The sequence below is a fragment of the Plectropomus leopardus genome, chromosome 3 (assembly GCF_026936395.1).
Source record: "Plectropomus leopardus strain MGB_pleo_1.0 chromosome 3, ASM2693639v1, whole genome shotgun sequence".
Taxonomy (NCBI): domain Eukaryota; kingdom Metazoa; phylum Chordata; class Actinopteri; order Perciformes; family Serranidae; genus Plectropomus; species Plectropomus leopardus.
The window spans coordinates 24,177,491-24,204,523 of record NC_142178.1 but is presented as its reverse complement, the minus strand read 5'-3'; the positions used below and the strand labels follow the sequence as shown (position 1 = coordinate 24,204,523).

General features: G+C 39.7%; 2 protein-coding genes across 2 annotated transcripts in view; both read right to left on the bottom strand.

The window, feature by feature from the left end:
* Window positions 1–14,740, bottom strand: part of tbc1d9 (TBC1 domain family, member 9 (with GRAM domain)) — a 60,716-nt gene extending 45,976 nt beyond the window's left edge. Inside the window, exons 1-7 of the mRNA XM_042484931.2 lie at window positions 13,978–14,740; window positions 4,928–5,038; window positions 3,158–3,276; window positions 2,490–2,718; window positions 1,476–1,737; window positions 619–826; window positions 129–335 (exon numbers count right to left, since the gene is read on the bottom strand). Coding sequence (XP_042340865.1) covers window positions 129–335; window positions 619–826; window positions 1,476–1,737; window positions 2,490–2,718; window positions 3,158–3,276; window positions 4,928–5,038; window positions 13,978–14,098 — 1,257 coding nt within the window. The 5' untranslated portion in view covers window positions 14,099–14,740. The remainder of the gene's footprint in view (window positions 1–128; window positions 336–618; window positions 827–1,475; window positions 1,738–2,489; window positions 2,719–3,157; window positions 3,277–4,927; window positions 5,039–13,977) is intronic.
* A 1,529-nt stretch (window positions 14,741–16,269) lies between these two features.
* On the bottom strand, window positions 16,270–27,033 carry LOC121942045 (aminoacyl tRNA synthase complex-interacting multifunctional protein 1-like). Its single transcript, XM_042485123.2, has 4 exons — window positions 26,564–27,033; window positions 23,969–24,177; window positions 20,217–20,385; window positions 16,270–18,670 (listed from the first exon to the last, which is right to left on the bottom strand). The coding sequence occupies exons 1-4, from the start codon at window positions 26,961–26,963 to the stop codon at window positions 18,504–18,506; spliced, it is 945 nt and encodes a 314-aa protein (XP_042341057.2). The 5' UTR covers window positions 26,964–27,033; the 3' UTR covers window positions 16,270–18,503.

Sequence of the window (27,033 nt, the reverse complement as noted above, 5' to 3'; positions counted from 1 at the left end):
GGACACAGAACATGTTCAAGCTTTATGCTTTTACATGTTCAGTGTCACCAGCACTGTTCAAAATTACTGAACCATAGATTTTGTCTTTACTTAAAGTAAACTATGTTTTTAAGAAACTTTTTTTTTACCTCATCGTCTGAGCTGTTCAGGCTGCCGGTAAGCTCCCTCTCTAGGTAAATCTTGGAGGTGGTCTGCTGCAGGAAGTCAGAAATTCTCTGGACCAGGAAGTCTCGGTCCTTCAGGTTAGCAAACAGGAAAGTCATACGATTCTTGGTACTGATGGAGAGCGGGCTGGGCAACACATTGGAGCTGTCAGCCTTCTCCACGATGGTCACCTGGAAAAAACAACAGAATATTTCAGAAATAAGAGTTCTTATTAAAGGACACTCTAACCAGCTTTGACTTTCATGAAAAATACAATGAAATACATAACTATTCTATTCCAAAAGAATAAAGTTCAAACATAGCCCACTTATATAAGAAGTTAAGTGTTAACTGACCTACGTAGAGATTTACCAATCACTAAACTACAACAAGCTGCAGCCTAAGTTAGTTTAAAGTTGAATACTTAAAGGACATTTACTCCAAACCCAGCGGTCTTTTTACAGAACAACTCACCTCTCTTAGCGGGATGATGAGGCTGCAGAGCGTCTCCTCCTTGCTGGTGAAGCAGATGTAGTTGGTGGATACAAACATCTGTCCTAGGATGTGCATCTTGTTAAAGGGGGTCCACAGGGTGCAGTCTGTGTGTCCATCCAGCTTTTCATCTTTGGGCAGACGGAAGAGCGCACGGTAGCGCTCACTCTTAGCTCTTGCATCCAAATCCCTGAAGGACACAAAATGCAGAGGCAGGTTAGATTACAAGGTTTTTAAAAAATATTTATTGTATGTTAACTGCTTGGTATGATATAATCTACTGATTATAAGTCAAAAATATGGCATACCAAAAAAGTGTACAATATTTTTAGAATATACTGTACAGGTATGTCAATATTTTGCATAGGACTTGCCCTGTTAAATTGACAATAATAGTCATGGACGGTTTATTTCCTGTTGTTATATAATCTGGACTCAAACAATGAAGTATTTGTGTAGAAACAGTAAAGTGTGATGCAATCATCATACAATCTGCAGTGAACCCAAATCATGCTTACAATAAATGTGTTGATGAAGCGAAAATTGGGATCTTAAGGCCATTCTTAAGGGCTTGCAGAGACCAACTAAAATTCAAAGGCATAATACTCCTTTTGTTTCCAAACACAAGTGAGTCATGCTTTAGCATTTGTAAAACCTAAACTTGTAACATTATTTCAGACTTTCATCTTATGTTCTTATGTTAAGCGTCTGGATAACCAACTGCTCTATCAACCACAACACATTAATGATCAGTCAGCTCCTAACACCTAAAGTCTAAAGCCTAAACAGCATTTATTATTGATGTGCATTAAGCGTTCCCACATTCAGTTCTTTCTCACCGCTTCAGTGCTGACACCTTCTTGGGTGACTTCTTCTTGAGTTTGGGCAGCGAGCGATCCTGCTCGAAGCCTTTGTTGTCCAGGAGCTGACGCATAGCGATGTTGGCCAGCTGCTCTGCCAGTTTAAACGTCTCGTTGATGTTGAGGAAGACGGAGAAGACGTGCTCGTTGATGCGGGTGCTCACCTTGATAGCGTCGGGCAGCAGGAGGGTGGCGCTCTTCTCCAGCTGGGTGATATCTGCCCAGCGCACCACCAGTTTGGCTAACAATTACAGAAAGACATTAAAAGGAGAGACATAAGTATATATCAGAAATATAAGACAAAGCCTCCCGGATATGGTTTAAAATTTGCAAAAGGTTTCACTTTGTGAAGATTGCGAGAATACTTAAATGATGCATAGTTTGATTTGTGGTAACTGCTTACTGCACAAAAACTCTTAATAGTTGAGAGTCTAAAATAAATACAACCTTGAAAAAAAATTTTTTTTTTCCAGATATCACCAGATCAGAGATCCCTCCAGTAATTAAATAAATCATTTGGAGGATACTTACAAAAGAAAACAAACTTTGAAATGATTCAACAGCTCATAACACAAAATATGGAGGAGACAATCAGGCAAGGAGACAGCTCAGGAAGATTAGAATAATATTTGGATTAGTCAGATGAAAACTGCCAAAGTTGAAGCCAATTATACTAAGAGATCTCAGGGACAAAACCAATGCATTGCAATAATAAAAATCATATTGGCAAGGTTGCTAAAAGATTATTTATGCCTCTGCAAAATCCCAGAGTGGTATGTAAAATGCTGTAAAGAATTATTCATATAGTGTATATTGTGCCTCTAAAGTAGCCAAATTGATGTGTCTTAAAATGATCCTGACGCTGTACAGTTATTGTCTAGCACATGTCGATCCACCCATTCTGCTTGAAGACATTGACAAAAGTGCAATATGTGTGATCTATAAAAACAGGGCAATAGTAATAAATGGTGAGACTGTGAGTCTGTATCCGACCTTCTTTTCCGAGTAAGTAGGAGTAGAAGCAGAGGTGGTTGATGCTGAGGTAGAGCCATCCCTGTCGTGGCACCTTGCCCTTCCAGTAGCTGCAGGAGTAATAGTTGACCAGCTTCTCTTCTTCTGGCATCCCAAACAGTTTACGAAACTTGGCACTGGCCTCCTTGAACTTGTCTGTGTCATCATCCTCTTTGACATCGTGGTTCTTGTTATACTCGGCAATGATGCCCTGAGGCAAGATGGAAAGAGACAGAAAGAGGTAATGAGCTGGGATTAATGTTCTAAATTTTATAGTCATCAAGCATGGACTACTAAAGTTTTGAGTACTTCACAGGCTTTTGTTTTTCCAGAAGTAAACTAGCAAAGCTTTTTTAAGTAGTAGGTGATAATTTTATGGCCTGCTCAAGACTGCTTTCTCTGTTTGTCCTCAAAAAATGTGTTGCTTTGTTGAAATTTCCTTTGTTGAATCAAATGTATTGCTGTCTTTTTTTTGTACCTTTTAATGATCTACACTCTGAATGTCTGTGACCAACAAATAAAACATTCTCTAACAACATCCATTGTTTACATCTATAACAACCAAAACTCCACTATTTCACATACGACATTTTTGAATTTGAAGCCCAAAATACAGTCAACAATTCTGATGTAACAGAGTGAACAGTTACCTGGACTTTTCCTTTGACAAAGGTAGTAATGTCATTTTCATTCTCAAAGATGGAGAGAGTCTGCAGCAGGTTATGTTCCAGCCACTCCCAGTGCTCTGTGATCTCTTTGCGGGAGGTTCCTGCAGCGGAGTGAGGAGGGAAAGTCAGAGTACTCAGCCACTGTGTTCATAGGAGGAGTGTTATGGTGTTAAGTTTCAGAAATAACTTGCAGTACAATCGTTATGAAGTACTGGGACACACGTGAATGTTTTATTCTTAAGCAGCGAGGTGGGAAATCCTCTTTAACTGGAGGATGGATAATGCCGACAAACACATCGGTGCACATCAGATAAAATGCATATCTTCCAAGTCTAAACAGCAACACTATAATGACCATTTTTGTTAATGTTATCAGTGATTAGTGGGGTCAAAACTGATTTTTTTTTGGCTGCAGGAGAAACCGACTGCAGTAATGGCTGCCACCATGGACCATTATCCCTCAGCACTGCTGCAAACAGCCCCTCAGTGAGTGCACATTCACTGAATTAGCAACGTCTGCCAGACTGCTCCACTCTCCAATCTCTGCACTGACGAATTAAGGGCTGGGAGGGGTGAAGAGGGAGAGGAGGTGGGGAGCCATTGCCATCTCAAAGCCAGGCTAGTCCTCTGTAGACCTCCATTTCAGATAGATAGGTCACACAAATAGTACTGATTTCTACACTCAGGGGAACAGTTGAATTAACTGCACAGATTCACTAAAAAAAGTCATCTCTTCCAGTGTCTAAAGAGTGTCCTATCTTCATTGGATTTGAAACTACAGATAATTGCAGCAGTTTGATCCTCAAATCATAATTTTATCAAGCATCATCCTGATTTGTGTCTATGCATTCCCAAAACGTGTGGGTTGCATCTCTGAACTCCCACATATATGCAAATAAAGCACAATGAAAACTACAGCATTTTGCTTGTCATTATTTGCTGGTTTTCTGTGTCTTTTCTGATGTTTTCTGAGTGAACTAATACCTTAAAGATTTTGGACTGATGATCAGACATGCAGTTTGAGTGTGTTAACCTGGGCTACAGGCACTGTTCTTACATTTGTAGACTAAACAATTAATTGAATGATGAAAAAAATAATCAGCAAAGTAACTGATGATGAAATTAACAGTTGCAGCCCTGGTTTATGTTGGATGTGTCAGAGTTTTTCCTAACATAAAGCTCAGATGATTTCACATTCAATGACACAATAAAAATGATTTAATAAAAGATTGCTGCCTCTACTCAGTCTGGAGTGCGGCTGCTACTTTGCATGATTCACTGCCACCGACAGTCTCTCACTGGAAATAACAAGTAAAGCTTTGCATAGAATATGCAGATTACTTTATTGTGAGACACCAGCTGATGAAGTGAAATCCAGATGAAACGCCATCAAGTGATCAGCCAAAAAACACAACATCCACTCATATTTAAGCATCGATTGCTGCACCCCATCCTGTAATCCTGCCCTTTAAAACCACCGAGGCATGATGTAATGCTTGGCATTCGACAGCTAACATGGGAAAGGCAGGATGTTGAATCAAGTGCTGTGTGCTTGCTGGGGGAGGGAGGTGCAGGGGGTTAAAACACACAGGGGTCTACACTGCCTTAACACACACCTGTATACCGCACACCTGTTAAAATGTGCAGGAAAAAGCAGCTGAAGTGATGCAAGTCAACAGACTGAATTCTCAACGTAGATTTCAGGTTAAATGAATGTGTTAACTCATAGCTAAAGAGTTACAGTGCACATACCATGAGCAATGATCCAGTAAACTAAAGAGTCAGGGGTCTGGTAAAGGATCCTATATGGGGCCATCCGAGCGCTGGAGTCCAAGACGACATCCAGGGTCCCGACAAGCAAACCTGTAAGAGCCAAAAAATACTGTTATTAAAGACTGAAAAACAAATAGTACGAAACACTTAATACATGACAAACTAACTCTACAATTAATTGATGATGCAGATTACACTATAAATGTGTCCAACTGTGAAACAAAAGCCCTTACAGTCATGTAAAAACCATAAACAATCATTTGAGATGCCAAACAAGTACACTCATACTTTTAGATTATTTTGTGATGCTGAAGTAAAGGGGAAATCTGTGAGATGTTGTGGTTTAGGATCTGAGTGTATGAAAAACATCCTGTAGCCTAAATGTCTATGCCCTACATTTAATGCATTTGTTGACTTGTTAGACCTGTTAAACCTGTTAGATCTGTGATCTGTTTTACTCTGGGACATGAAATCAAAAAGTGTTTTTGTTATCTGAAGTCAGGTGATAAATGAAGGCAGATAACTAATCAAAAGACAGAGAAGGTGATAAAAGATAAAAGCTGCCTGAACGAATGATCAACAAAATGAAATAATGAAGAGCTATGATGCATTTTTCTCTGTACTGAAAATTACTGCCAGCAGGGCAACAAAAATTGTGCACTGCATCCATAGTACATACTAATCTGAAGTGGGTTTTTAGTATGTTCACACTGGAAAAGTAACAAAATGAAGCACACTCAAACCAAACAGCCTGCATACTACATACGCTTGATTTTTGAGTTGACTGCTGATTTCACGCTGCAATGCACAAAGGGACTAGAGGAAGTGCTCACAGCTGTAAAACTGTAATAATAAATTGTGGGTGGTGGAAAATCTGCTCCAGAATGATCCTGAAAACAAAAAGTGCCAAGTCTTTGAAAATATCATTTTGCTTTTGTTAATTTTAAGTGACATTCAACATCGTAGCTTGATAAACATCTAACGTTACACATATTTTATAATTCTCTCTTAATTTAAAATGCTTAAAGGGATACTTTGATGATTTTCAACCATCTTTGTATTATAAAAGTGTAGTAGCAGTATGTGTAAATGAACCATGGTGCCTGTCACCAATAACAAAAAGAGTAGAGAAGTAGAGAAGAGTAGAGAACATATATATATATATATATATATATATATATATAAAGAGAGAGAGAGAGAGACGCTCCTCCCTCTCTTAAACACAAACCAAATTGATGAAAATGTAAAACTAAGCAATGCTGCTGATTAAATGTAAACCAAGACTCTGTTACTGTATTACATATTTCTCATCTAAAACATTTTTAGAAACAAATTGCAGTACCCAGTTTTGAGAGTTTGTAAACAGGAAGTGACACCATACTTTTCCCTGCATTGTAAAAACTGAGGCAAAAAAAAAAAGACCTAACAGTAAAACTATGCAGCGCTGATCAAATGTGAAACAAGATTCTGTCACTGTGTTGTCTACTTCTTGCCTTAAAATAATTCAAAAACATATTTTTCCCACATTGCATTACCCACCAGCGGGACTGTTCAGTGCTGCGCAATGCATTCTGGTAGTTGTAGGTTTTCAACCTCTTGAGCAAAAGCAAATGCCACAGCCCTTTTCTCTGTTTTCTCTGGTCATGTAGCACCAAATGAAATACTTCCTTAAGTATTTCAATGTACTGCTAAACATTGTACTATTAGTATACAGACGATTGGTATTTCTGGTACGAATTTGAAACACAGCAATGAATGTAAATGACACAGGTTTCAAAGTATTTTAAAAATGTCCTTTTTAAATGTTCTACGTTAAAGGAAATACATTTGACTTACTAAAAGGATTCACACAATGCTTCTTTTGGTGAAAGGCACTGTAAGAAAGAAAACTTTACAAGATACCTTTAACTCATTAACAGTTGACCCATAGACTTGATGTACTACTTGTAGATAATTTACCAGCTTTTGCTGCAGGCTTTTAATGAGATGAGAACCCTTTGACTCTTCATCAAGGACATTATTAACTCCAAAGCCATAAAAAGACTTTCAAACCCCCGAAACCCAAAAAGCTGTTCTTTATAATTGCATATAACTGATCGGAGAGCTGTTGCAACTTTTTATACAAGTTCCTAATTAGAAAGTGATCCCACAATCATTTGCAATGTAAAAAAACGGCAGTTAGCTGTAATTTGCCAATGTGATACCATTTTCCGAGCTGTTAGTTCAGATTAGGTATACATTCAACTGCCATGAGAGAGAGACTATTTTTGTTCAGCAGCTCATCGGGGCAACACACAGTATGAGTCACACAGAGAGAGGATGAGGGGGAGGAAGGGGAGAGAGAGGAGACAAGCAAGCAAAGCTGAGATGTTTTCTTATTTTCAGAGGAAATAAAATCTTAAGGAAAGACAGACAAAAAAAAAGCACATCTGTGTGGTTTAGACTCACTGACCCTCCATCATTTAAAGACCTTGGACTACACTTAAAATCCTTTGCTCTCATTGTCCATCCACCTCATGTCCGTTCTTCCGAGCCTACCTCCACATATCTGTCTTTATAAGTCCTTAAAGGGTCCTTGCACCGTTTTGTGCCATTGAACACCAAAAAGCGACAATAAAGCTTGGGCCTCAACAAATTGCTAATAGACCATTAGGTCTCTTAAATGGACATACCATTAGAAGGTGACTGATGTCATGTGTTGTATTTGTAACCACTTAACCATTTCCACAGGGCTAAGAAAAGTCAATCAGCTTTAGTGGAGTCTTACTTACACTGAAACTAATGAGATAGACCGACCTGACACCAGTCCCTTTGTGAGAAACAAACAACTGTTCTGAGTGTTAAGACAGCTTCCTTCTTGACAAATTAAATCACAAGGCTTAAACAGTCAAAACCAATGTTCAAAAGTTGCGCATGTTGATGTTAGAGACAGCTTTTAATGTGGCACCCAGTTAACTTTTCCTCTCAAAATAGTTTTAGGTGAAAGTGACACAGCAGCTTTCATGTGGTAAAAAAAATGTGAAAAGCAGCTTATTTGGGCTTAAGTTGTACAGCATGTAATGAAGACTTGAAGACATGAAGAAGCCTGTGACATGTGAGTTGAGGTTTAGCACAGGAAACTTGGGGGTAACGCACAAGAAAGTAGACCACTGTAGGTGTAAGACCACTCAACAGCCACCGTGTCCCGTGTAGGACTGATTGACTGTAAGTGAAACCCCAAACAGACAGAGAGGCAGCTGTTTGTTTGCCATTGTGAAATTAGATGTTGTTTATTTACAACTGGTAACCCCCGAACTGCTCAATCACATGCCTCTGCAGAAGTGACTGATCACACCAAGGCCCATGTGACGGCTTGTTCTAACTCACACCTCTGCGTCTACATGCTGAATGAGTGGGTGCACAACATAAAAAACAAAGACAGCACACAGCTGTAATGGTAACATGTTCTGCTTATCTTTACAGGATAGAAAAACAACTTTCCTCATGAAAAGAACAAGCTTTAAAATCATGTGATGCCTCTCTTCTCAGAAACAAGGACACAATCAGAGCTGCCTATTGTTAGAGCAAAACAAATCACCTTCTCTGAAAAATGTTTCACTCAGGAAACTAAACCAACATGGGAAAACAAGCTACTTATTCTCTTTAGTTTACGGGTGACTGCTGTTGGTGTGGGATGTTAACAATGAGCACTCAAAAGAACACAATCTCCGTCAGACTTAAAAAACAATATTGTTTCGGAAACCTGAGGCAAGTCTGAATCATCATCATCATCACATGCAAGTCTCCTTGCCCTCTCGTAGGTATTTTACAGCCTCTCCACTATTTCTCAACATTTCTGCAACAATAAAAACAAGTCAACTCCTGTGTGGCCTGCAAAGGTCGGGTTTTCTGTCTGACATGACACACTTCCAGCTAAACATACAGTGGTTACCAGCTGGATTGTGAAACATCGTGTTATACAGTGACTCAAATTATTGTGTAATTTTATGCTGTGAGTGTCAGGCTGCATATTAACTGACACGATGACCTGAGGTTATTTGCAGTCTGATGTATGCAGGTTTAGGTTATTTTTGCTTCCTCTAAAAGCAAACTGACTAATAATGACCATGGCCACATATAGACAACAAAGGACGATTGGATGCGACACGTTTCTCTTAAAGTTCTTCCGCATCTGCACTGTGCTACAAAAAAACAGTGCATGCAAACTCACTTATTAGATAAGACAGTAAGTGACTGTTGAAAGCTGGGAGCTTATCAGGTTTAACGTGTCATGCAAATTACATTTAACATGAAACTGAGCAGGTACATCCCATACTGTGGACCTACTTGCAGCTTTGTCAGATCAAATTGTTTTTTAATGCGTCTTTTAAACGTTCCCTGTGGAGTTTTCTTGTAATCAAACTTAGTTACAGTGCAGTCATATTCTTTTGTGCATGCTGGTCTAACAAATGTTTTGAATGCACTTCCTTTTTTATAAAACATTTGCAATGATGATGAGTTTGCTTTAGTGTTTGAAACCTGCATCGTTTCCGTTTATGTTTGCTAGCTAGAAATTTGGAGAGGTGATTTTTAGAAGGTCCTCTGTTTCACTTCTCAGAGTCAGATTATTTTGGGGAATTACGATGGACATCCAGGGGCGCATTCAAACAAATTCTTCTGTGAAAAAGAAGTAAGTCATCTAGTTTGACTAGCAAAATGGCACTGACCAAAGATGTAACCATTCAATGAAGGAATTGCAAATTAAAATAAATTCATAACTCATTTATTGAATAAATAAGTATATATCTCATATAAAACACTGGACATACTTTTTTACCTTAAACAATCCCTGTAAGAAAATGAGTCAGATATTTGGAACAACAAATGTCTAAGGAAACAAAGCTAGAATGGTTGAATACCTTGTAAACAAAATTCTGCCAGCAAAATATTTACTCAAATGTAGATTTTTAAGATTTTCTGTTTTTAGCCTTTTAAAAACAAATTGTCCATCTTTCTTAAATCCTGAATACATTTATTATAACAATGTATTTATTATTTTACCACTAATTTATTTGCTTTCATCAGTATTTGCAGCAGTACTGTCTGAAAAGCTCATTGCATGCAGCGCGCACCTTGTTACAAAATTAAGAGGTGCATGACCAAGTGCAGCTACAACTTGTGAAACTTTTATGCTTTATGCAAAATATGTGTTCCCTCACCCGTGACTCTACAGTAAGCTTAAACCTCACTTTACCCCAGTAAATTATTTTTCAGCTTTTCTGTATTCATTCTGCAACTGTACTGATGTTTCAAAATGTTACATAAATGATCTCTGAAAATCAGAGAGGATCTGTTTGGTGAAGTAAATAGGCTTTCATATTTGCCTATTTTCACCAAATCTGGTTGCACTCTGCTGGCTCCTACATCAGAGCTTCAGCCCGGTTACGTTGAACATGCAGATTTGAGCCTGGCTCTGTAAAATGCTCCGTCCTGGTGCAGCTGATTGGTTGCCCCTCTCCCTGGAGGAAGAGCTTGTGGGCAGTGCCAGTATCACTGGGTGCTGAGTGCCAACTGGCACACAGTACAAGTCAGCAAGCTCAGCATTTACATAACAATGACATCATCCCCTAGCACCACTTAGCACACTTTGTGTTGCCAAAGCAAGAACTCACCAGGGATGGAGAAAAGCAGGCTGCAGGTCTCATTCTGTATTAATAATATCAAAGGGGGTCAATTCACAAATATTATATTCTAAATGTGCAATAAATGTGACCACATGTCAAGTCTGACACACATTCAGACACATCCAGAGCTTGAATATGGCAGCAATCCTCTATTTGCTGTGTAAAGACACAGTGGAGTAATGTCGTCCTGAGCAGAGAATGAAGTCACGCTACCTTTGTGTGTTATAATCCGAGCTTCTTTGTTTGCCGTTGCAGTGGCCGGTCTGGCTTTGCATGCACATTAGTGCATGTGTTTGTACCTACTGGCTAGCTCATCACCACTACGCTCATACACTGGTTACCGCTGATAACAGTACTCCGATCCATGTTGCTAAATCAGGTTGTTAAGGAAGCGCCCACCCTCTGGCCCTCCCCTGACTTTAAAACCGTTAACTCTGTCAGCACTGTTGCCGTTGTTAGCGCTGTTCACGTGTCACTTGTTGAGACAATCCCAGCTCAGATTCTGAATCATAGACATGGATTGAATGTGACACACAGCTCCTTTAAGCTTTTATTAGAAAGACTGACTTTTTTAAGGCGAGTACTGTTACATCGCTTTAATACGTCTAGGTGTATTTGGCCTCCACTGCTTTACTTATACCAGATTTTTGCGTCAATATGATGAAATATCTTCATGTGTAATGTGTTTAATAAACTGGATTAACTAAAAAACAATATTCCTACCCGGATATCTTATTCATAAAGGGTTCTGTGGTTCCTACCTCGGGGTCAGGACCTCCACACAGAGTCATAAAGTCAAATTAAGCCATCACAATATAAATACAGGGGTGAAAAAATAATTAATTAATTAATTTTAATGAATCATTCTCAGTTTTGTGTGCTATGGGGTCACAGGCTAAAAAGTCTACAATCCACAGTAGTATATGACAATATATTAGCATCATTACATAAAAGTTATTTAATTACTGTTTTTCCACACATCGCCCACTTCTGAGTCAGACTGGTCCTAGCAGAGATTTTACTCTGATCACATTTACTGGTGTTAGAGCTCAATGAACTGTGACACTGACTGACACAGAGTGAGAAATTCTCAGCAGGGAACAAAAACTGAGCTTATCAACACCGATCAATCATAAAGGCTTCATTTTCACTTCAGTTTTGAATCAAAAGCATAATATGCATTGAAATATTCCTAATTTAAATTGCTATAATCATGAATGGCTGCACCTTAAACCCATGTTAACACTTGGCTTTTTTATAATTTCATTAATTGTAAATTTGTTTTGGAAATATGCAGTATCAATGAACATGATCTTGAGGCCCAAAAATACAGCATTTAAAAATGTCACTATATAAAGGTCCAGTGTGTAAAATTGAGGGGGATTTAGTGGTATTTAGCTGCGAGGATTGTACATTGCAACCAGATGAAACTTCTCCAAGATAAAAGTCCTCCGGTGTTCATACTTCAGGACGTTTTAATGGGAGCCAAATTATCCTCAGAGGTCTCTTCCTCTCCAAAATGAATGGACACGTGGGTTTTAAATGGATAAAATCACTGAATAAAGCAGTTTCACATTACAAATCACTGTTTCTATCGCTGTTTGGCATGTCAGAGAAAGGACACTAACCCAGCACCTGCTAATATGTGCTCACCTTTTTCTCTCTAATAAGATAAGATCCAGACATTCAGGAGTTTTTTATCGAGCACTGAAATTATCTACAGAGGTCACTTCCTCTCCAAAACAAATTAACCCACTGATTTCAACTGGTAAAAACACTGAATAAAGCAGTCTCACGTTAAAAAAATCTGTATTTTTCCGATACTGCTCACAGTTGTGGTGCTGATAACTACACAGCACAATGTGAAAACATGAATAAACCAAGAGCCAATGTTTCATTTTTCTATTTTAGGCTACTGGCGGTGCAACATGGCGATCTCTGTAGACAAGGACCCGCTCCCTGTGTGGATATACGCAACTCAATCTAAGGCAACGCAAAATTGCATACAGCAATAATTGTATTCAGGTGATTATACAGCAAAGAAAACATACTTAATACATTATATTCAGCCAATATATTCCCTTAAAGCCTACACACTGGACCTTTATACTGATACCAGTCTTATATAAATCATATTCTTCAATTAATTTGTGTTCAAACAAAAACATGAAAAATACACATAAACGGAGCAATGGGGAAAGAATCACAACCATTTCACTGCTTTACAGTGTCGGTTTCATTTATATTTGTAGCTGGGACAGAGAAAGTAATTTCTTATTTTATTGGTGACATCACTGTTACTTGTAGTGTTTAACAGTCAAAGTGCTCCATGCACAAAGAAGTCTGATTGATTTCTATGGTTGTTTTAAGAAAAGGTGTTAAAAATAGCACCAAAGAGTACCTACAATATGTATAATAAAACACCATCGCATGTGTTAAATTTGAGGAAGTGCCACACTTTGTTCTCAGCTACACTCAGCTGAATTCAGGTCAAGGAATGAACCAAATTTCAAAATCCAGAGCAGGACATCAGGCTGTTAAAGTGTGAACCCTGTCCCTCATCCTCCTCCTCCTCCTCCTCATCCTCATGCTCCTCATGCTCCTGCTGCTGCTTGACCCATTTTGGATAGAAAAAGCAAGAGAGAGGAGGAGGAGTGAGAGAAGGAAGAAGGGGAATGATTCAGCATGAACAAGCAAACACGCTCAAATAGATGCACTGCTGTCCGGAGTCCACTGCCGTTAGCGGGACGACCAATACTACTGTTTGCATTGTTGTAATGGATGAAATCTAATTCCTCTTTCAGGCAGGAACAGTCTCTTTTTTTTTTTTTTTTTACAAGATACTGTAAGATAATGTGGCCTAATTTCTGCAGTAATTATACAATTAGACAGTAGATGTGCTGGACTTTGTCCTTTATTGCTCCTACCTGCCTGTTTGTGCTATTGTTTCTTTATATTGTACATTTCTTAGATTTTAATGTTGTATATTTTTATGTGTTTGTATGTACTTTGCTGAGTCTGAGCAATGCCAAAAACAAATTTCCACTGAGGTGGACAATAAAGTCTCTCTATCTATCTCTATCTTGGTCACAGGTTTATCTGTCATTAAAGCAGGCTGACATGCCAGAGAATAAATCAATTCGTGAAGGAGACGCTTAACTCTCGACATCCAGGTGAAAGGCCACCTGTGACAGCTGACAGGTCATGTGACCTTCCTCACATTAGACTGTCATGTCTGTCCTTATGTCCAACATCAACACAAACACTCCACATGACATCTTATAATGTCAATCGCCCGTCCGTAACCTCTGAGTTTAAATAAAGCATTTGTTTTTGATATTGATCCATGACAATAATAGGACTCACCCGCCAGACCTCCGCCTCCATCCCCGTGGCCCTTCCGCTTCTGGAGGATGAAATATGGATTTGCTCTCTCGGTGATCCATAATGCGCCCGCCAGTAACACATCTTCGGGACTGACCCACATAGTTCTCCTGGTTTTTAAGGGAACATTGAACAAAGAGGGCTGCTGACTGCTCCGATGTGTGATTGCAGCGATTACTGAATAATTAAACACCGATGCAGGCCTGATATTCTCCTCATCGACCCTTCAAATGTCCACTGTTAGATGTCCGAGCCAAAGTAAGACGCTCGTGCAAGTGTTGCTATAATTAAACCCGCCAGGCACGGACCGGATCGGATCGGCCTGCAATGTTGAGCTCCAAATTTCGCGCACACAGACCTTCTCTTGCAGCACCAGCCTCTTGTTCGCGGCACAGGCTCTTAGATAAATGAATTTCTCGGAGGTTTCTTAGGTTGCCTGGCTCGGTTTGCTGCCGCACACACAGCGCAGTGCTGGATCAGTCTTTGTTGTCCATGCTGCAAGGCAGGTGCGATCCCGTCACTGCCGATGTTTGCGTGACAGTTTGCGGTGAAAACCTCGTTGTAGCCGATCGAAATTGACAGTAAACAGTCTGTATGCTCTCCCAGCTGCGATGTCCGTCCGTGTACTGAAGCAGAGAGACGACACTTCAACAGCAAACCCGACGGCACAGCAGCAGTCCTCTCCTCCTCCTCCTCCTCTCCGCTGTAGCGCAGCCGCTGCCGCACGCACACTGAAGCCAGCGCGTCACTGACAGGCCACCGCGCGACGTCAACGTGCAGGAGGAGGAAGCACATGATGAAATAATGAATATATTAATGAGTTTTCTTTTTGTTGTTGTTTTTTTAAATCACTATACAAAATACCATGCTAGCCTTCTTTTCGCTGACTATGGTTAAAACATGAATAAACTCAGGTTGTCTAGAGTGAATTAAGGGTGATTAAGACAGCTCTTGAATTTCCTCCCACTTTGAGCTTTCTTGCCATAATTTTTTTTAAAAAAGAGATACATTTCTGTGATACAAGGGATGTTAGCTATCCATGTAAGGAGAAAGCAGGTTATATCATATTCCAAGGAGTTGTAGCCCAAACCTTTTTTTTGTAACACATTTTATCACTGATTCAGGCTCATGTACGAATATTTATTGCACAATTTATTTGATACTTTGATATAGTTTCACATGCACATTTTGCTTTTCTAGTTGAATGTTCCAATGCAGTTCTGAGTATGTGGTTTCACAGTTATGGCTTTGCAAAAAAAAAAGACGATAAAATACACCCTGTATAGTTATACTGTCTCATCTGAGCTTATATCGGTTATCCTTAATTCAAACTACATTTTCATTCTAACAATAATCTTGACTTTTGTGCGAGGTTAGGCTGCAACATCCCTAAAAATTACCTTTTTTTGTTAATAAAGATGACTAGATTGTTTACTTTTTGATGAACAGTGATCAAAGGTCCGGCCACTCTTTCCACTGATAACGCAATTCACCTTAAGGAGCTGTGGACTACTGTAAGTCTGTAAACATGTTGGAAACTCTTCAGATGTGAAACATGCAAGTTTTCCTCTGTTTTGTTTCCAGTAAGTCCTTTGAATAACCCCAGGGCCAGATAAACCTGGCTAACCTGCTCCTCCACCCCCAGTGCACACATATTTGTTCAACAAATTTTGCCCAGTCACAGAAAACGGTCAGAGAAAGGGTCTGCCCAGAGATACTGTAGGTGCCACCAGTTGAGGATTCTGTGCCTTGCTCAGGGGCACCTTGGCAGCAGGAGCATGAACTTGAACATCTCTCCATCTACCAGTTCACACTTTGTTTTTGGTCTGTATGGGTACTCAAACCGACGACCCTCTGGTTCCCAGGCCAAGGCCCCACAGCTACTGCTGCATCTTTTTGTAGTCATTTGTGTCACTTTGATAAAAGTTTGTATTTTTTGGTCGTTGTTTTGTCTCTTTTCACAGTTCTCATCTGTCTCTTTGCAGTTCCTTTTTTTGAGTCAATTCCTCAGTGTTTCATGGTAATTTTAAGTGACATTTTGCTAGTGAAAGCCAGTGGGGGCTCCCGACACTTTGGGCCCCTGGGCCTGTGCCCTGCAGGCAGTCCAAACTCTGTTTAGTAATCCATCCGTAGTAATCTGTGTGTCTACCTACTTGTACACCAACATTTTAACTACCACTGCACTGCTGTACTTGGTTTGAAATTCTAGACCTAAAGTTTCCAAAAGTACCGCAACATAAGACCCAAACAATAAGGTAAAAATGCTGGAGCCTCTTTAGGGATTTCAGTCAGAAACTGTACTTTAATGGTAAATATTACCATACTAACATAATACATCAAATTACTGCAAAGTTATTGCCACATAGACAGACCCTGGGGCACTTTTGTCCACTTCAAACAAACAAAAAATCATTTATTCCAACAACTATAACATTATCAGAATAGAATTTTGTAAAGATGTTGAAAATGTTCTAAGAAGGCCTATACCTGTGTATGTCTTTACGTGTTGGGTTTCCTGCACTTTGTAGCCTTTCAAAAACAGGATGCAGGAAGAAGGGGAGCTGCATTTTATAGGTTGACTCATCTCAACCGAAATGTGGCTTCAGGTTGTTGTTTATAAACTTTCACCCACGGTAAACCGCACTGGGTCATCAGGCAGCGGCACACTTGCAAAGCTGTCTCCTCCACACGTGTTTGTTATTGTAGATGCGGGGACAGAAACGAGTGGTGAGCCTTTACAGTACCTGCACTCGCTCCAGTATGGTTTCCTCTCTGGGTTTGTGCATGACAAGATTGTACTGTCAGTTGGTGGGGGGTTGATGTGACTAATATCAACACTTCATACGCTTTTAATATTAAAGTGGTATCATAATGTCAACCTGTACTATTAGTCACCACAAACACTGAAGCATGAGATGAAAAACACCTTGGTCGGTCTCTCTGGCCTATCTTTCATGAAAACAACTGTTAGAAACATACAAACAAAAGCTGTGGTGTCTAAGGGAACACATTAAGATCATACAATTAAAATTTACACAGTCATTCTTATAAATCCCCCTTTTTAAAGGAAATTAAGCTGTGTTTTCCTCTGGGATCTGGGAAAAAAGTTCTATAGATTCCTTCTCTAGCCAATGAAATGCAATTTAAATTGTAACGAATAACATGTTTGTGCATAAAAAGGTCGACACCATTCCCTCCCAGCATCCCTGCTCTCTTTAAAACAGTTACCAGCAAACGTGTTTTCAGACAAGCTGTTCCACTTCTTGGTTCCTGAATCACATCCCCATTCTTTACATGCATTACTTCACCTCTTCCTTTATAATAAGGGAAGAAGAACTTGGCATGTTTAAGTTTTGGTCTTTTTTATAGACTTGGTTTGAATTACAGAGAAAACAAACAAAGGCAGCTTGTTTTAAAACCAAGACATGTTGGTTTATTTTTGTTGCCCTTTGAAAAATAAACAGGCTTAATATCAGTGTTAACCGAAACAGAGACGCAGACATGATGTAATACATATAAAGGCTAAGGTTTAACTGAGCTGGTACACTTTCTAAAGAGCAGAGTAACAACATGCACAAACAGAATGGATACCAACATCGTCAACAACATCAACGTGTTGAGGAAAACATTTTAAAACAAACATCTGTATTTACATCCAAATCAAACATTTAGAACGACCAGTTTTCAGTTTCACAGGATTTCTGGGAAACTGCATATTAAAAAAAGGATCTGGATATGAAATATTGTGATATTTGACTTTCTCCATGTCGCCCAGCCCTAGATAAATTCTTCAAATAAAAATTTCCACAGCTTATTTATAATAATATATAACACACTGCCCCATTTCTATCAACTGCATCAGACTTGAGCTGAAGGAGTTCAAATTACTGCCTGTACGCAGTTGCTTATGAACATATCTATAATCACATTTAGTTAAATCTAATGTAATTTCCCCAATCATTTCCAAACAACAGTTTAAAGTCCCCTTTTCAATCGGGACTTCTGCACTGTTACGTTTCATCCACCGTTCCGCAGAAATGACCTCTGCGGTGTTATAGGAAAGATTTTAGATTTCATCAGATATTCCCCAACCAAAAGGGATTCTTTGCAAGAATTTCCATCGTCTTCTCGTCATGCTGGGTATGACTGTGTGCTGTATGTTCTCACAAAGTCACCACGCACATACTGTACATACATTATAACGAGTACTGTAGCGCCCTCCTTTGGCCAAAAACAGAACTTCAGATTTTCACAGTAAAAAATGGAACAGTAATATTCACATCTGTCCAACAGAGGGTGACAACACCATCACTGTCCCTGACAGGACAAGAGTATGTGGAAACTCAAATGTGACACCCATGTGATTGTTGGACACATCAATCCAAAACCGAAGGCATTAACACGCTGCCACAGCGGCCTTTACTCTTCTGGGAAAACTCTCCAGAAAATTTTGGATCCTGCCTGGCAGCAGGGATTCACACAGAGTTATTTCAAGCTGCTCTGTTAGTTTATTTGATTTCACTGTCGCTCATGGTTTGGGCTTTGCACACTCCCTTGCCAACAACTTCAAAGGCAGCTCCCTTGTAGGTTGCAACACACTGGCTGTCTGTGCGAAGGTCTGGCTGAATCTGCTCCCACACCTTCTTTTTGGGGTTCAGCTCTTTGTCTGGTTCACCTGCAATCAAGAGATAAGCTTGATGCATTAGAGGACCCTCATTTGTTTTATAATCATCCATCACAAACACATGACGAGTCCAGGGCTGACATTACACATGTCTGACTCAGAGGAGCAAAACTACAAGAAGTAAAAATGTTGCCGCCAGTGTCTCGGGAAGATTTTCCACAAGAATATTTTAACTAGCTGCAGGAATTTGCTCCCGTCCAGCCACAAGAGATCAGAGAGGTTTGGTTTTAAAGCCTGGCTCGCAGTCAGCGCTCCAAATCCTCCCAAAGGTGTTAAAGAGAGTTTTTATGGACTGTGCTTTGTGCACGTTCAAACAGGAAAGGGCATTTTTCAAACTGATGGCAGAGAGTTGGAAGCACTTGACTGTGTATAATATTCCTATCTTTGTTTCTTTGCTTAAAGAAGGTTCAATAACATTCATTTTTTTTAAAGACGAAGACAATTTGCGGATTTTGTTTTAGTGGAGCCAAACAGTGACAATCATTCAAACACTTAATATTATTATTATGATTACATTCCTAGAGTTGGTTGGAAATAGTTTTATGTTAATAATGAAGCAAATTTTGAGCAAATAGTAGTTGGATATTAGGCATAGACGGTATACATAATGAAGGTAACTACCGAGACATCATCCACTGGTTTGTGGACTGCCGTTTTGAAGCTTTGAGTTTGCTATTTTGGCCGTCGACATCTTGGTTTTCCCTACAGTTATAATGAATGTTGAAATTAGCTTAAGAGACCAAAACCTTTTATTTTTATTTTTTAAATTTTATTTCTGCTGTAAAGTCAGGCATTTATAATGGGAATCTACAGGGATTTACTCGCTTTGGAGCCAGCCTCAAGTGGCCATCTGAAGAACTGCTGTTTTTAGCACTTTTCGCATTGGCTGCATTTTTCAGCCTCGAAGGCTGCAGCTTGGTTGGCGACATCCACAGTTATGCTTTTTTGTTTTAAAACACATAACTACTGCTATAGTTACACCTAGTGTCCACAATACTTCAGTGTTTTCAAACACTGCAAACGCTGCTGACCCCATTTTAGTTTCAAAAAGTTTCAGGGTTGCAGTTTAGTCTGGACGGAGGGAAATGGAGACGTTTGAAAACGACGACGCAGACACCAATGTTCACTTTTCAATGAATTCTTATCAGTCAAAGTCTGTCAAGAGAAGAAAATAATAGCTATATGTTTTTTACCTGTTTTTCATCATCTTGACCGCCTTATACACGTGTTACTTTTCATCAAAAGTTCCACCATATCCCAGAAAAAAAAATCTCTGGTCTTACTTTTCACCATCTTCATAAAACTTTCTGTAACTAGGCAACCAACTAGAGATTAGCCAATATGCCAGTCTGCTTCTTATTTACATCAGCATGTGCATGCCAGTGTACATTAACAGTTGTGTGATATGCATTTCCAGGTGTTAAAATGGATTGAGATCATTTCTGAAATGGTGCTAAAACTGTGTGTACAAAGATGGTTTTAGTTTAAAGTGCCACTTTAAAACAAAAAAGCATAAGTAAGGACATGGCCTCAGTACCTGGGAAGCCCTGAAAAGTAATTTTGTCCCCTGGTGCTGCTCCACTTGGAGGTTCAAGGATTTCAACCTTGTGTGGTGAGCTGGCACACATGATCATCGCCTGGGACAGCACTGAACTTGTTTTGGCTGGCTTTAGGTTACACAGCAGCACTGCCATGTGGTTCTGCATCTGCATGACGGACAGACGATTAAAAACATTTATGCAACCCATATGCCTTACACAACACAAAACAAACAAACAGAAAAGGAGGCAGCTAATACCAAAAGCTAAGAAAAAGAGAAATCCAACATTTCATGTCATGATGCATGATTTTTGAAAATAATACTAGCCTATGGTGGCTGTCCATTGAGTTACTGGCGCTGCAGTGCTGAGAAAGTAAAATGATGTGTGTTGTTGATATCAGCTAAAATACACAAACCAAAGTGTCCTCAGGTGTTTTTTGTGGCAATTTAATTTATTACTTACAACTACTTAAAACAACTTTTGCATCAATCCCAGTTTAGTTGCCTGACCATATAACCCTTTAAAACCTGGGCAAATTGGCTTGATATGATTTAAAGAGATGGGTAGAATGCAAAAGAAATATAATAAAAAATGACCTAAAAATGAGCACAACATTAGTAAAAACAAAACAAAACAAGCAAACAACAAATATTTAAAAAAAACAAAACAAAAAACAAACAAACAGGAGAGTAAAAAAATACCACAAAAAAACTGCAAAAAGTGATAATAATTCTGTAATAATTTCAAATATATAATTATGATAATTACAAATACAGCTCTATGGACTTTTTTTCAGTCATTTTTCTTAATCTACTCATTCCTTGCAATTTGTGGGACATTTCTTTCCAAGTTTCTAATTACCTTTTCCCCCATGTTTTTATATTAAAAAAATCATAACAATTTGCTCAGGGTTCAAAGGTTTCAATACTTGTGAAAGGCATCTGAATGCATCAAAGAAAAGTGATGTCCCATGTTTTAATTAGCCCTGCTGTATAAATGCAGTCCCATAAGTCACTGCCATCCAATGTACAGAAAGTGTATTACACAAAAAATCAAAAACAAGGGCAAACAAATGGACAAATGGCTCTTACAATAATAATAGAAGTCATTGAGGTACATCCTTTTAGTATTTACTATATGAATCTAGAATCACTCATGTTGGTCTGATGAATTTTTTTGTTTTGTTTTCATCTAATGCCAGGGATAGTATAAATGATATGAAACAGTATTCACACAACATACTGTGTGTTTAGTTTCTCTAATATTGAAGTATAACAGAAAGTCAAAGAGTACTTACATCAAACCCAAAATGCATTTCTTTAAGTATTTCTCCCTGGTTTGTTTGACTGAATACTAAAAACAAAACAGTTCACAAGCCAGTCACATTAGATTTTGATGTTAGATTTAGTGGTTCAGTCAGCGTTTTGCACAAGCCAGTTGTACTTTTACTGACCTTGCTTTGTGCAGGGGTGTGCTGTCATGTTGAAACAGGAAAAGAGCTTCCACAGACTGTTGCTGCACAGTTGGAAAAACACTACTGTCTAAAATTTAGTCTGTAGCGATAAAAAAAAATGTGTACACTGTAAAACAAAGAATCAGAATCCTGTTTTATTGCCAAGTACATTTACATTTAAATAGTATAAGACATAAGAAAAAATATAGAAGCAATTTAAAAATATAAAATGAAAAAACAGAATATAAAGAACACAAAATGTATGTGCAAAAGGTGCAACGGAGGGATTGTACAGTTGTGCAGAAGTTGGAGTTACAGTGCAAATATCTACAGTCTAAGTAGATAAATTAACCTACAGTGTGCAGCGTAAAGAAATTCAGTCCAGTGTGTGTTTATGTAATGCATAAAAACTGATTTAGTCTAACATTAATGTAATGTTTTCAGACTCTGGGGCTGGATTAGAGTGTGTGTTGTGGGGGTGGGGGAGGGGGCTGGAGTATGGTTCATGATGTCGACAGCAGAGGGGAAGAAACTGTTGTTGAGTTGTGAGGTTTTGGTCCTGATGGACTGCAGCCTCTTACCAGAGGGGAGGGTTTGGAAAAGTCCGTGTCCGGGGTTGAGAGGGGTCGGTCACAATTCTACCTGCATGCCTCAGGGCAGGTGGCAGCCAGTATCCCTCTCTGCAGTGCGGATGATTCGCTGCAGCTGGTTCTTGTCTCTCGCCGTGGCTGCAGCGTACCGCACTGTGATGGAGGAGGTGAGGATGGACTTGATGATGGCGGTGTAGAAGTGCACCATCACTGTCTTTGGCAGGTTGAATTTCTTCAGCTGCCGCAGGAAGTACATCCTGTGCTTTCTTGATGACGGAGCTAATGTTCAGCTTCCACTTGAGGTCCTGGGTGATGATGGTCCCCAGGAGGCGGAAAGACGCCCCAGTGGAAACTGGGGAATCACAGAGGGTGATGGGGGTGAGGCGATCCTTCTTAAGTCCACTACCATCTCCACTGTCTTCAGAGCATTAAGTCCTGGCTGCACCAGGTCACCAGATGGTCAACCTCCCACCTGTAGGAGGACTCATGCCCACCAGAGATGAGTCCAAAGAGGGTGGTGTCTTCTGCGAACTTGAGGAGCTTGACGAACTTTTGATTTGAGGTGCAGCTGTTTGTGTACAAAGGGGCCCAAACCAAATAAAACAGCTCCAGATCAAAAGTATGTGAACTACTAAACCAGTCAAAAGGCAGCAGTAGCCAGCTGCAGTCAGAAATCTCCTCATAAAGCCGCTCTATAAACAGCCATCACTGCAGCACCATCAGCAGTTTCAAGAAGCGAATCCAACATTTTATGTCTGTGCATCGAAAGGTTTCTTCTTTCAGATATTTATCTGAGGTTTTACATATTTTGGTAAAGTCAGACAGTGTTTAAGAGACATGACCTCAGCAGACATATGTTTCGATTTAAACAACTCTATATGACAATGTGTTCACATTCTTTTGGTTTGGGCTGTTTTTTTTTTATGTCTTAGGGAAATATTGCTGCTACTGCTAAAATGATATTTTAGACAAGAGTGTAGCTTTGAGGCAATAGTTTAGTGAAGGACATTTCCTGCTTCAACATGACAATTTCCTGGAGAGCCGCCTGCACAGAGCCGAGACCTCAGCGCTGTCTGACCCCTTTGTGATGTGGAATGGTGACTGTGAGCCAAATGTACTCTACTTTCATTTTGGGAGATTATTTTAAGTAAAATGAAGAGTCTTGGACTGTCACAAAATTAAGTAATCACTTTGGGCTCTTGAAAATGGTGATGAACATTTTTCTTTTTTTTTCTTTTTTTTTTTTTTACATTTTTTTAACTAAACAATTGATCATTTAATTGTAGAAAAAGGTCAGCAGATTAGTCGATAATAAAAATAATCTCTAGTTGCAACTTGAGTCTGTAGACATTACACTGAAAATTCATTTGCCGCTCTTTTGATAATCCATCTATTGTCCCTTTCTCTGCTTTAGTCTGTTTTATATGTTTATACATTTAAAATCTTTGGATACAAAATGAGAAATCTAAATGCTGCATGTTGGTTTTGGGGACATTGTTGTGAACATTTCTATTTATTCTCTACTATTCTAAAAACCTACAGACAAAACTATTTATCAAGAAAAGAATTAGTAGGTTTATTGTTCAGATAAAATAATCTCCAGTTGAAACCCCTTGATTATATATACACATTTTTTTAATCACATGGTATTCAATAAATGTATTTATCCCACTGCACAAGTTATTACATAGGAGTTATACTGTACCTGGTCCAGAGGTATGTGCTTAGCGAGCTCGCTGACCACCGTCCTGGGAGAAGTCTCTCCAACGTCGACCTGCTCCACATACAGGCTGTCCATCTCTGGAAGCTGCAGAGCTGTGATTATACGTCCAACGCGCAGGTCCAGGCGAGACACGTCTACCTGAGCTTCTTCTGGGCTCGGGGCCGCCTGCTTCTTCTCTGCTTTCTCCCCTCCTGGCAAAGAAAGACGAGCACTATTATAATAATCTTGCACACAAACTCAGCATGGATTTAGCCTTGAAATCATGTGTCACTGAAATGTTTCCTTGCAATTAATTTGCTCTGTGAGCAGAAAACTGATGTAATGATGCACTTTTGTGTTTTGGAGCATTTTCAGCAGAGAACGTCTGACAGTAAATATTCATCAAGTTAAGGAAAGATTGGCTGAAGAGAGACATCTGTTAAGATTTTTATTCCAATAAACTAACTGAGCGAGATATTATGAAAAAAGAAAGTGGTTTTGCCAAGTTATTGGGAAACAATATTAAAAGGTCATAGTGGAAACTATCTTGGACAGCTGTAAAATGCAGCATGCAATAAATATTGTGGGTAATGACACGCTTCCAAATTTGTGTCAACAGTTTGGGGAAGACCCTTTCCTGTTTCAACACGCCAAGACCCCGGCCCCTGGCCCCCCAGCCCCGGCACAAAGACAGGTCTACAGAGAAGAACTTAACTGAACTGTGCAGAGCTCTGACCTCAACACTGGCTGACACATTTGGGATGAAGCGGAATGCAGACTGGGAGCCAGACTTTACCGTCCAAAATGAGTGCCTGACCTCACTAATGCTCTTTTGGCTGAATGGAAGAAAATCCTGTGAAAGCCTTTGAGGAGAACCGAGGCAGCGTGTTAATGCCAGTGGTTTTGGAGGGACACGTCTCTGAAGTACACATAATGGAAAATAAAGGCTGGAAGAGGTCTGTCTTTTTCCTCGTTTTCCTACTTTTCTCCTGTTACAGCTCAGATTCACCTGCAGACAGTTTGCTGCTGGTGTGAGTACACAGCTGTAACTGCTCACATGTTGCCAGCTAATAGGGCTCAGTGTTTCTGCTGGAATCGAAGCAGAAAAACAAACCCTAAAATGGTTATGTGGAGAAAAAAAAAAGGTTAACAAAAGCCAGCCAGTTCAGGTCTTGTGTTCAAGTCCATCCATCATTCAGATAGTGTCTGTTGCCCTCTGTGGCTCGTTTCAGACCTGGGTGTCACGGAGACGATGGTTGGAAGCACACTGACACAACACCAGCTCTTAATGTTTACAAGAGCCAAGCAACAAGGCCGGATTTCAAACCAGGTGAAGTGGGCAACTGCCCCAAAAGTTCATTGCATGTCAGTAGGTTTTGGCCATTTAAATTGCACATTTGTTAAGGGATTACCAGCACTAAGGCCAGTACAGACCCTGGATAGACTCTGCATTATTTGCTAATGTTGTGGCCCTGCAAGGAAACATAGTTTCATATAGAGCTGCAACTGACAAAAAAGTGCAAGCACAAATTTTGCAGAGACTAAAGTGATGTATTCATACTGCTTATGTTGATTTGATTTGATTAGATAAGATAAGATAAGACAGACCTTTATTTATCGTGAGGAAAATTGCTGTGGACCAGTTGCTATACAAAGTTAGAGGAGTACAGATACCAAGAGCGCAATACACGGGGACTAAAATAAGAGCGGAAAATTCAAATGTAGAGCAAATATAAAATAAAAATATATACCAAATATCAAAACTAGATGACACTATGTTGCAAAACATAAAACTTGCTAACAGTAAGGTGCATTCCAGTGTATACGATGCCAAAACAGTTCATCAGTATGGATGCCAAAAATAGAAGGGCTGCTAAAAAGTATGTTAAAAACATAAAACTGTACGAAACCCAAAGAATATATTTAGCATATATCATAGAAGACAAAGAGAAGAAGCAAATCCTCACATTTGAGAAGCAAGAATCAGCAAATGATAGGAATGTGTACTTGAAAAATTTATATCAAAAGCGCTGCAGAATTTCTGCTGATTAATGAATCAACTAATTTTCCATAAAGCTGTGCCCTTTTCTCTAATTAGCAAAAACTACTGCAAACTGACACAGAGAAAGTTTGGAGCCAGGTATTGGGGGGCAACAGGCAAGGTATCTTTAAAATGGCAGCTATCATAACACAAAGGTAATTAAAAGAAAAACATTAGAATGACATTTATAAAATAAACAATAAAAACAGGATAAAATAAATTAAGACACAGGTCCCTAATATGCATATTTTTTTGCATTCGTGCATGCATAAATAAATAATGAATAATAATTAAACATGCATATTATTAAAAAAAAAAAAAACACAAACAAACATATGAAAAAAGTAACACCCCAGCCAACCCCTTCACTGATAAATAAAGTACAGTCCCCAGTGATCTTGGGAGCAAATGTCTGCAGCCATGTCTCCACATTACTGTGAGGAACCTTTAACAGGAGCAGCAGGAGGAGTGTCAGTATGAATATTCAATCACAGGGAGGTGTACTGTTGCCAAAAGTATGTGGACACTAAAATCTCACGTGTGTCATGTTGACTCACCTTTAGGCTTGTTGTAGGTGGACACTCGGCCACGGAAGCCCATCTCGTGCAGCTCCCGGCGGACCGTCCTGGGGCTCACGGTGGCCCCGGAGGCGCTCTGAAACTCGGCGGTGAGAGCCTCCACGGAGGGCAGACAGTTTTCCAGCGCTACTTTCTCCAGCACTTGCCGGTCCTCCTCTTTCAGCTTGTGCGGCCGGCCGCTGCGGGGCAGAGCCGTCGTTATTCCTCCACGTTTCCACTTGAGGATGACGGCGCTGACGGTGGAGCGGGGCAGGTTCAACAGGGCGGAGATCTCGCGGACAGACTTTTTACACAGGTGACATCCGACCACCGTCCCCCGCTGGAAGTCACTGAGCTCCTCACTGCGACCCATCCTGCCGCAGAGGGTCGCAGACTGCATCTTGCACTGATTTCTCGCTTCCTCCTGCTATTTTCTATTTCCTTCTTCTGTGGTTTTCAATGCTGCTGGG

Bases quoted from the DNA above. Each gene is read 5' to 3' on its own strand.
- LOC121942045 (XM_042485123.2), bottom strand. From the start codon at position 26,963: ATGCAGTCTGCGACCCTCTGCGGCAGGATGGGTCGCAGTGAGGAGCTC. The intron at 20,386-23,968 runs GTACAGTATAAC...TCCGTCATGCAG, and splicing joins AGCACATACCTCTGGACCAG to ATGCAGAACCACATGGCAGT. The intron at 18,671-20,216 runs GTACTGAGGCCA...TCTTGATTGCAG, and splicing joins TACTTTTCAGGGCTTCCCAG to GTGAACCAGACAAAGAGCTG.